At 44.5% G+C, this 10874-nt stretch overlaps 1 protein-coding gene across 9 annotated transcripts in view; it reads left to right on the top strand.

The window, feature by feature from the left end:
• The first annotated feature begins 386 nt into the window (after positions 1 to 386).
• The window catches only part of PIP5K1C (phosphatidylinositol-4-phosphate 5-kinase type 1 gamma), a 282746-nt gene continuing 272258 nt past the window's right edge, over positions 387 to 10874 (top strand). For 8 of the 9 annotated variants that reach the window (XM_083179359.1, XM_083179360.1, XM_083179355.1 and 5 more), the window contains exon 1: positions 388 to 543. In XM_083179359.1, coding sequence (XP_083035485.1) covers positions 459 to 543 — 85 coding nt within the window. In that variant the 5' untranslated portion in view covers positions 388 to 458. Of the gene's footprint in view, positions 544 to 10874 lie in introns of all 9 variants that reach the window. The other variant, XM_083179358.1, reaches the window with a different exon arrangement.

Raw genomic sequence — 10874 nt, 5'->3', positions numbered from 1 at the left:
GGAACAAGCCCGAAAGACAAATGAATGAAAGTAAACCAGTTTCGTTCATGTACCGACATGAAGCTGTAGAGAGTTGGAATATTCGCCGAATTTGTGCTCATCCATGCTTTTGAAGTCTCGCACACTGCAACGAATCCCATCGCGAAATGCCTGGTACCGGCCCGAGAAACCTGAGTAATAATACCGCCGGAGGTAATATACATGAATCTAACGTAGCACGAGTTACTATTTCAAGTATTACCATTAAGTTCATAGAATGAATTAGGGGAAAAAAAAAAACCTCCAAAAAAATAAACTTTGTTTGCCCTCAACAGACATGGCCGCCAGTGACTCGCGAGTCCCACCTAATGAGGACCACGCTCATATCCATACCAGCTGCCCACATCTCCGCATGACGTGATGACGTAAGAGGCAAATCCTCTGGTGAATCTGTCAGAGAACGGCATATAGAGAAGGGAATGGAGGAGCCCGAGGAGGAGGAGGGGTGCTGGGGGAGCCCGGAGATGGGCACCGAGGAAGACCCCGGCGAAGAGCACGGCGAAGGTGAGGATAGCGGTAGGGGCAGAGAGCGTCCATCGCTGGGTGAGTGCAGGGGGACGCTGTAGCCGCAGGTGTGCAAGACATACCCGAGATATGGGATGAAGGCATCCTGGTGGCAGGAGTGACCTATCCTGGGTACAGCTAGCAGGCCGAGGCGAACAGCGCATCCCAGCTATTCTCATTCTCCCTCTCCTCTATCTGTCTCCAAGGCTTAGGAAATAGACCCCAAAACCTTTTCAAGGCTTACTACATTTGTACATTTGCCCCTCAGGAACTCCGAGGGGCAAATGTACATGTCGCCGGAATTGCAACTGTCAGCATCCCAAATGTAAGTATGCTGTGGCCTGGTGTGTGGAGAGGGTTTGGGCCACACATAGCAGAATGGGACCCGCTTTGCCGCAAGGAGTCGGTGTGCCGGTTCCTGCAGAACAGGATCAGGACACTACCGACCAGATTTCTAGGGGACTAAGGGCTATTTCATACGCTCCGGCTCCTAAATGTGTACCAAAAGAATTGAGTAGACACTACTGTGTGTACTCGTGGGAGCGCTTGGTTAAAGTTGTTGCCTCAATTAGGGAGCAGCTGCTTGAATCGGGAGGGTCAGTCCCCATGCAATAGGAAACAAAAAATAACACCAAAAGCAGCGCTGACAATGAAGGATGAGTGAATCAGATTTCAAAAAATTAAACAATTTATTAAAATACAACAATACTTAAAATTTCATGTATAGCAGCATATCATTATGCAAATTGATCTTGCATTTGTGCAAAAGGTGTAAATGCACATGAGGTTTGCATATAAAAACAATATAAGATGACCAGATCTCACGTGTATTTGAATAACCCCATCCGGGGTGGAGGATGAAGAACCTGCACTGTCCACTCTATGAAGTAGTCCCAAATGTTATGTAGGAGTCCAATATAAACGGCGATTTGTATTCCTGTGGGCTCACCGAGGGAGTGGCTGATGTTGTGTAAGCCTACCTTCGACCTCGTGGCCAAATGTTCAGGTGGATAGTTGGATTGAGCCGTGGACTTCCAAAGTTGTTGGGAAGAAAGTGGTGGTCAGATGATTGAGCAGGTAAACCTCCAAGAAGTTTGTCCAGGATCTGGTGTCAATGCCAACGCGTTTCGCTGTCCAAACGTCAGCTTTGTCAAGGCATACTGCTGCATGGACTGGGCCTGTATTTATCCAAGAAAAAAAGTATATATCTCCAACACTTTAGTGCACCAGAACCTTTCACATGTGTTATATGAAAAAAAAGGAAGAATGGTCTTATCTTATTCCAATCGATTATGTCTCACTTCTCCTTCTTCCAAATCTCTTGGTGTGTATTATACAAGAGAGAGAAGTAGAGCTCCCATAGCATAATAACGTTTTTTTAATGACACAATTTTTTCACACAATAATAAAATACAGTAAAAAGACTTTTCCACAGTAAATCCTAAAAATGCAATTACCAAGTACTGTTGAGAACTATAGTATAAAGTTCTCTATATGAACATAAAAATAGGAGATCCACTCCAGGCAGTTTCATGAAAAGTCTTTTTACTGTATTTTATTATTGTGTGAAAAAATTGTGTCATTAAAAAAACGTTATTTTTTTTTCATATAACACATGTGAAAGGTTCTGGTGCACTAAAGTGTTGGAGATATATACCTTTTTTCTTGGATCTTTTCACCGGAGGGTTTGTGGGAAAACCTCCTTTGTATCTCTGATATATCTGCTGCCCGCCTGTGAGCGCACCCGTGTGAACAAAAAACCTCTTTGTAAAACGTTGGGCCTGTATTTATACCCAGTGCATGATGGGATACATTTGCATAATTTTCTGATTCGCTCATCATTCTAATACAATAATCAACATGATTTATTTTATACCTATTGGAGACAGACCATAAAAGTATTCTATAGCTTCATCATTTGAAAAAACACATTATTTTACACAAAATAAACAATATAACTGGATGTGACCTCTTAGATTAACTTCCGGGTCATCTTGATGACCTCATCTTCACCTCACCTCACATCGCATCATCTGTGAGGAGCAGCTTGATATCAATTTATTATTCACATTTAGAGCTCATAGGTGGTTATTCTTATTTCTAATCTCATTGCACATAGAACATTTCATATTCATACGATATTCCACTTATCTTTAGGGTTTGAACCGGAAGTGATCTTATCAATGTTTTGGTAGTTCCCCTGGCAACGTCCTCACTTTGCCGGAAGTGACGTTCCGTTATAAAGGGCATTACTTTAACCTTATATGTATGCAGCTCTATGTATATGCATGTTTTAGAGTTCTTTATTTTATTATATTTTATTGTCTTTAGGGGCCCCATCTCGCGTATCTTGTGGGGTTTGATTATCACTTTCACACGTTCTTCCCCAGATTCGTGTGACTACATTTCCCTGGGTTCACCTTGCCGGAAGTGACGTTCCGCCCCGTCCTGATGTTCCTACCGGACGTCACTGTCAGCAAGGTGATTGTACACATATAATGCGTCTAGATTTTAGTGAACTACGGCGCCCATAATGCACCTATATAGCCACATCTAGATCTTAGTGAACTACGGCGCCCATAATGCACCTATACAGCTGGAAGTGACGTTACGTTATTTTCACATATAAATCTTAATAAACACTTATATTCTATATTCTAATATCTTTACAAGAACGTGTTAGCGTAATCAGCATCTCATGTCTTTTATACATATTCCGCCGATCATTGTGTTAGTATACTATTATTTATGAACTACTAGACTCCGGGACTACACGTCACATAATGCTCTCTGATACAGGCGATATATATTACATCATGGATAGGTGCTCCCTACCCATTCTTGTGAGTTCAATTATATATATGAACACGTCTCTTATTGGAATAATAATTATTACACCTTTTATTTATTTTGTTCAGTGTGGGTATCCAATGATAGATCGTTTTTCATGAAAAAAACCTAATACGGAGGGGGGACTCCATTTCCCATAACCCTTCAATCCGGAAATGACATATCATTTGTGATCTCATATACTGCTAAACTCCGGGACTATATATCCCCATAATGCTCTTTGGCGCAGGTAGTATACAGTATATCATACCACAAATGTATTATCTCAATCAATCCCCAAGTATGATAATTCAATTACACATGTGAATGCATTTTCCCAAAATAATGACCATTACATATTTATTAAGGATAAATTTCTCCTAATGGATCATATTTAACAAGAAGAGGGGGGGGGAGGAGAGATTAAAAAAATGGGATGTCTTTCATTTCTCATATCCCTATTTCATACGCTCCGGCTCCTGCCTGGCTGCGGAAACCCACATGGCCAGGAAGCCGTGCTGCACACCGTGGTTAATAATGGACACAAATGTGTCCATTCACACGGGATGGCCATGGCCCTGCCGCCCAGTTGTAGCCGGATCCCACCACTGGAAGGGACGGCTGCCGGGCTGTGGCTATCCCCACCATTATAAACTGCTGTGTGCTGCACGGCTTCCTGGCCGTGTGGTTTTTCGCCGCCCGGCAGGAGCCGGAGTGTGTGAAATAGCCCTTCAACCCCAGAACGCAGGACCGGACATCAAACTCTGCGTTACAGAGCTTTTTAGTGTCCGGTCCAGGGAGTGTCTTGTCTGGGGGGATGCCTATGATAGCTTTCACCAGGGGCATGGGGAACGGGAGATTACAGCCTCCCCATGTGGTCCGGACCATTCCGATTTTTGCTACATGCCCGGACCATACAGGGAGGCTTTATTCTCCCCCTCCTCCTCTCCCTGGTGACAGCTGTCACAGGCAGCCCCCCCATGACAGGACATGCCCTGCACTGTGGGGTATGGGTAAAATCCCGAACCGGATCAGACCCTGGAATGTTGGACTGGACATCAAACGCTGAATTTTTGGAGCTTATAGTGTCCGGTCCGGCATTCCAGGGTCCAGTTTTTACACGTACCCCACAGTGTGTCACAGCTGCACTGTGTGATAAAATACATTTAAATGTATGTGTCGGCCCTGAAATCCTGTCACCCCGCTGTCCAGTCTTACAGCATCATGCTGTGGTAGGACCGGCTGCTGTGACCCCTGTGTGCAGGCTCCTTCTAGCTAAGTGGGTCCCATTGAACTGCTACGTGTGGCCCCAGCCTTATGTTTAGGCAGTAAAGAGGAGGTTAGGCTGAAGGGGGTGTTTGGCACTAAGGACATACTAGAATAAAGGTGGCCATTCACTTATACAATATGAACCTTTTTACACAATTTCCACCCATCAGGTTGAAGAATTATGTGAAAAGTGCCCTTTTGTATGTGTTTTACCTCTGGATGCGTGGTCCTGTGTGCATAGGATCTGGAGATGGCCATGGCTGCTAGAAGGTGCATTGGGGCAGATGTATTAAGCCTGGCAAAGAAATAAAGTGGAGCGAGATAACTCACCAGCCAATCAGCTGTTTATGAAATTACAGTTGGGAGTTGATTGGCTGGTGCGTTATCTCCTTCCACTTTATCTCTTCTACATCAGCCCCATTATATGGAAAATGAGTACATTCAATGTATTGTATGTGATCCAACCAGCAGCCTCTAGCCGAGGTATCGCATGCGGTACCTCAGCTTAGTGTATGTGGGCCTAGACTCCTCAGGTGTGGGGGGAGGAGCAGCGTTAAAAATCTACCACCCAGGTGTTGGGATTCTGTTCATTGGGATGCTGTATTGTTCTTTTGATCGCTGGAATCCTGGTACCATCCTCAACAAGATATGTCTGATTTTAATGGCCCTTACACAAAACTCTGCCCCTTGCCACTGATATTGGCGGTGTCATGGACCTGGCGTGGGGTGGCAGGCATCGTCAAGTGCATACACACTTGCCAATACCTGCTCCGCGGTGGGGGAAGAAACGTCCGTGCTGCAGCATGGTCGTTGTTAATGATGTCCTCCCTTATCCTTGCTTGGATGAGGTAGGGGGTTGTTAATGACGCCCGGGAGTACACTTCATTAACAACAGGGAGCGTACACATTACGCGATATTGTCCACAATATCGCTCATAAAGCCCTAGTATGTATGAGGTTAAAAAGAGGAATACCTTGTATCTCTATTTAGAAGCACTAGCATTAACGATCCCAATAAGTATATAAACCCATAATACAAATTAATCAGTATAAAGCACTATCACATATGTAGGGGAAATTGATAAAAAAAAAAGCATGAAAACTAAAATATGGTTAACCCCTTCCCGACATTTGACGTACATTTACGTCATGGTCGGGAAGCACTTCCCGACACATGGCGTAAATGTACGTCATGGATTTAAACTGTCACCGCGTCTATAGACGCGGTGACAGTTTCAACATGTCTGCTGTCCCTGACAGCAGACATGTCCGTGCATGCCCAGGGGGGGCTGCGATGCCGCCCCCCCGTCGGCGATCGCTGTGATTGGCTGTTCAGTGTGAACAGCCATTCACAGCGTTTTCCTGTGTCACCGGCGAATAACGTTCGCCGGTGACACGGGATCGGAGGTGATTGGTGCTGTAAAGTACAGCACCAATCACCGCGGGGTGTAAGGGTGACACTGGTGTCACCCCACCTCACCCCGCCCGCCCCCAAAGGCCGTGATTGGTCCGTCGGACCGACGGACCAATCACAGCCATGGAGGGGGGTTTAAACTAACGGTGACTGCACTGCAGACGCCATTCCGGTCTGGAATAGCGTGCAGTGCGGTCACCGTGCCCACCTGCCGCCATATACTGACCAGAACCTTGCTCCATACTTACCTGATCACTGCTTCATCACTGCTTGATCACTGCTTGATCTGTGCTTGTAGTGTGCTGGATGCTTCCTGGATCCTGTTGCTACTTGTGCCTTCCTGTGCTGTGAAATTGTGCTGCTGCAGTGTAATAGCTAGATAGAGAGATAGATAGAGAGATAGATAGAGATAGATAGAGATAGATAGAGATAGATAGAGAGAGATAGAGAGAGATAGAGAGAGATAGTGTCAGAGAGTGCTATATTTTGTGCTGCTGCAGTGTGATATAGTTATAGATAGAGAGAGAGATAGAGAGAGATAGAGAGAGAGAGATAGATAGAGAGGCCTAGTGACAGAGTGCTATATTTTGTGCTGCTGCAGTGTGATAGTTATAGAGAGATAGAGAGAGAGAGAGATAGAGAGAGATAGTGACAGATTGTGCTATATATTTTTTATATAACTGACTGCTGCCCCCTCCTTTTGTGCTGATCAGTATAAATTAACTGATCAGCAACTTTTTGGGGGCGCAGGTTTTTTTTTATATATAGATATACCTGTCAGTGCTGCTGCTGCAGTGTCATAGAGTGATAGATAGTGAGAGATAGAGAGATAGAGAGAGAGATAGTGACAGAGAGTGATAGAGAGTGCTAAATTTTGTGTCTGCTGCCCCCGCCTTTTGTGCTGATCACTATATCTGAGGTGATCAGCAACTTTTTTGGGGGTACAGAGGTTTTTTTTTTTTTATATATACCTGTCAGTTGCACTGTCAGTTGCACCAAAGGTTGTGCACCTGCTGCACCTCACTGGTAATCAGTGTCGCATCACTGATCACCTTTTTTTTTTTTTGTGAGTGCTGTGGGGTCTTTTTTTAATTTTTTTTTTACACACACTGTGATTTTGTGGGTGTCCTGTGGCCACTGTGCGCTGATCAGTGACGTACATCACTGATCAGCTTTTTCGGCACAGGGTTGATCTATTTTTTTTTTTGATCAAATTCCTGTTGCCTTTGAGCGCTGTTCAGTGACAGACGTTACTGACCAACATCTGTGCTCAATTTTTGGCGCAGGACCTTTTTTTTTTTTTTTTTTTTTAACCCCTTCAATTTTTTATTTTTAACCCCTTCATTTTTTATTTTTTTTATTGGTATAAAGTATTTTTTTTTTTCTGCACTACATACACACTACACACTACATACCCCCCGGGTTGAAATAAAGTTTGTACCCCCCCCCTACACTATACACGTGTTGAAACATTTCACTACCAGTAACACAAAAATAAAAATGGCATCCCAAATGTCCTCCCAAATGTCCTCCCAAATGTCCTCCCAGTCATCCAGGAGAATGTATTCAGTGGAGGAGGCATATGCCATGCTTGCCTCTGACTCTGACACAGCCAGTGATGCAAGCGGGGAATTTGAAGGATTCGTCTTAAGCTCCTCTTCCTCCTCTGGTGATGAGGGACCCCCTCAAAGACGCCCCCGTAGAGCAGCTGAGACCCCCCCCCCAACAATTGATCTCGTATGGACCCCACCACCAGACAATTTTGAGCCCCAGGTTCCTGAGTTTTTGGCCATGCCAGGAATCCAATTTGATTCCACAGGTCTCAGAGAAATTTACTTTTTCAAATTATTTTTCTCTGATGATTTTATAAATTTAATGGTGGACCAAACTAATTTATATGCCCAGCAGTTTATTGCTCAAAACCCCACGTCATCATTTGCTAGGTGGACCCCTGTAGATGCAGTAGAGATGATGACGTTTTGGGGTCTGGTGTTTCATATGGGCATAGTAAAAAAGCCAGAAATTAGGCAATATTGGAGTACAGATGTTCTGTACAGTACTCCATTTTACCGTATGGCCATGACCCGGACTCGATTTGAGACAATTCTTAAATTTATACATTACACCGATAATGCACAGTGCCCACCCAGAGATGATCCCACCTTTGACCGGCTATTCAAAGTCAGGCCGGTCATTGATCATTTCAGTGCCAAATTTGAAGAGGTGTACATCCCTGAAAAATTTATTTGTATCGACGAGTCCCTTATACATTTTAAAGGAAGGGTTAAATTCCGCCAGTACCTTCCCAGTAAGAGGGCAAGGTATGGCATAAAAATGTATAAACTGTGTGAAAGCACCTCAGGGTACACCCACAGGTTTAGGGTTTATGAAGGGAAGGATTCAAGAATTGAACCGCCAGAATGCCCCCCCTCCCTCGTAGGTGTTAGTGGGAAAATTGTCTGGGATTTAGTGCACCCCTTCCTGGATAAAGGTTATCACCTCTATGTGGATAACTTTTACACTAGCATCCCCCTGTTTAAGGCCCTTGGTTCAAGAGGTACAGCAGCTTGCGGTACTGTGCGCAAGAACCAAAGAGGCCTCCCAAAAACGCACATTGCCCAAGTAATGAGAAGGGGTGAAAGCAGGGGAATATGCAACGAAAATATGTTGTTGGTCAAATATAAGGACAAGAGGGATGTCCTTATACTGACAACAATTCACGGAGACAGTACCACCTCCGTCCCTGTACGAGGTACCAGTACCCACACCTCAAAACCTAATTGTATCCTGGATTACAATAGGTACATGGGCGGAGTGGATCTTTCAGATCAGGTACTGAAGCCGTACAGTGCCCTGTGGAAAACAAAAATCTGGTACAAGAAGGTGGCCGTGTATATCATCCAGATGGTACTGTATAACGCTTACGTGCTATTCCGTTCTACCGGCCAGAGGGGGACATTTATGCACTTTCAAGAGGAAGTCATAAAGGGCCTAATATTTGGGAACCAGCAGGCAGAGGGCCCCAGTACTTCTAGTACTGGCCCCCGTATTGTACCAGGGCAGCATTTTCCTGATGAAATCCCCTCCACTGGAAAAAAGGGCAGGACACAAAAAAGGTGCAAAGTTTGCTATAAAAAGGGAATAAGAAAGCAAACTATTTTCCAGTGTGACACTTGCCCCGACAAACCCGGCCTATGTATAAAGGAGTGTTTTAAAATATACCACACATCTATGGAATATTAGGTTCATAATTTCACCGTGCTTCGGGGGTCTTGCTAATGCCACATAGCACCCACCATTCATTCCACCAGAATCTGAGCCGCAAAATCCAAAAATCACTCCTTCCCTTCTGAGTCCTGCCATGCACCCAACTGGTATTTTTTGGTCACATGTGAGGCATTGCCGTACTCGGGAGATATTGGGGCACAGATTTTGGGGTGCTTTTTCTCCTTCATTCCTTGTGAAAATGAAAAATTTTGAGCCAGAACTGCATTTTTGTGTAAAAAAATTTAATTTTTCATGTTCACTGCCCAGTTTTATCAAAATTGGTGAAACCCCTGGGGGTTTGAAATGTACACTATACCCCTAGATGAATTCCCTGAGGGGTGTAGTTTGCAAAATGGGGTCACTTGTGGGGGGGTTCCACTGTATTGGTGCTTTGGGGGTCTTGCTAATGCGACATAGCACCCACCATCATTCCACCAGAATTTGTGCTGCAAACTCCAAATATCACTCCTTCCCTTCTGAGTCCTGCCACTTTTTGGTCACACATGAGGCATTGCCGTACTCAGGAGAAATTGGGGCACAGATTTTGGGGTGCTTTGTCTCCTTCATTCCTTCTGAAAATGAACAATTTTGAGCCAGAACTGCATTTTTGTGTAAAAAAATGTAATTTTTCATGTTCACTGCCCACTTGTATCAAAATTGGTGAAACCCCTGGGGGTTTGAAATGTACACTATACCCCTAGATGAATTCCCTGAGGGGTGTACTTCGCAAAATGGGGTGACTTGTGGGGGGGTTCCACTGTATTGGTGCAACATAGCACCCACCATTCATTCCACCAAAATCTGTGCTGCAAAATCCAAAAATCACTCCTTCCCTTCTGAGTCCTGCCATGCACCCAACTGGTATTTTTTGTTCACATGTGAGGCATTGCCGTACTCTGGAGAAATTGGGGCACAGATTTTGGGGTGCTTTTTCTCCTTCATACCTTCTGAAAATGAAAAATTTTGAGCCAGAACTGCATTTTTGTGTAAAAAAATGTAATTTTTCATGTTCACTGCCCACTTGTATCAAAATTGGTGAAACCCCTGGGGGTTTGAAATGTACACTATACCCCTAGATGAATTCCCTGAGGGGTGTAGTTTGCAAAATGGGGTCACTTGTGGGGGGGGTTCCACTGTATTGGTGCTTTGGGGGTCTTGCTAATGCGACATAGCACCCACCAAAATTCCACCAGAATCTGAGCTGCAAAATCCAAAAATCACTCCTTCCCTTCTGAGTCCTGCCATGCACCCAACTGGTATTTTTTGGTCACATGTGAGGCATTGCCGTACTCGGGAGAAATTGGGGCACAGATTTTGGGGTGCTTTTTCTCCTTCATACCTTCTGAAAATGAAAAATTTTGAGCCAGAACTGCATTTTTGTGTAAAAAAATGTAATTTTTCATGTTCACTGCCCACTTGTATCAAAATTGGTGAAACCCCTGGGGGTTTGAAATGTACACTATACCCCTAGATGAATTCCCTGAGGGGTGTAGTTTGCAAAATGGGGTCACTTGTGGGGGGGTTCCACTGTCTTGGTGCTTGGGGGGTCTTG

This window comes from Crinia signifera, chromosome 1, assembly GCF_055691185.1.
Source record: "Crinia signifera chromosome 1, ASM5569118v1, whole genome shotgun sequence".
Classification (NCBI taxonomy): domain Eukaryota; kingdom Metazoa; phylum Chordata; class Amphibia; order Anura; family Myobatrachidae; genus Crinia; species Crinia signifera.
The sequence above is the reverse complement of the archived record's forward strand: the minus strand, read 5'-3'. Positions and strand labels throughout refer to the sequence as shown.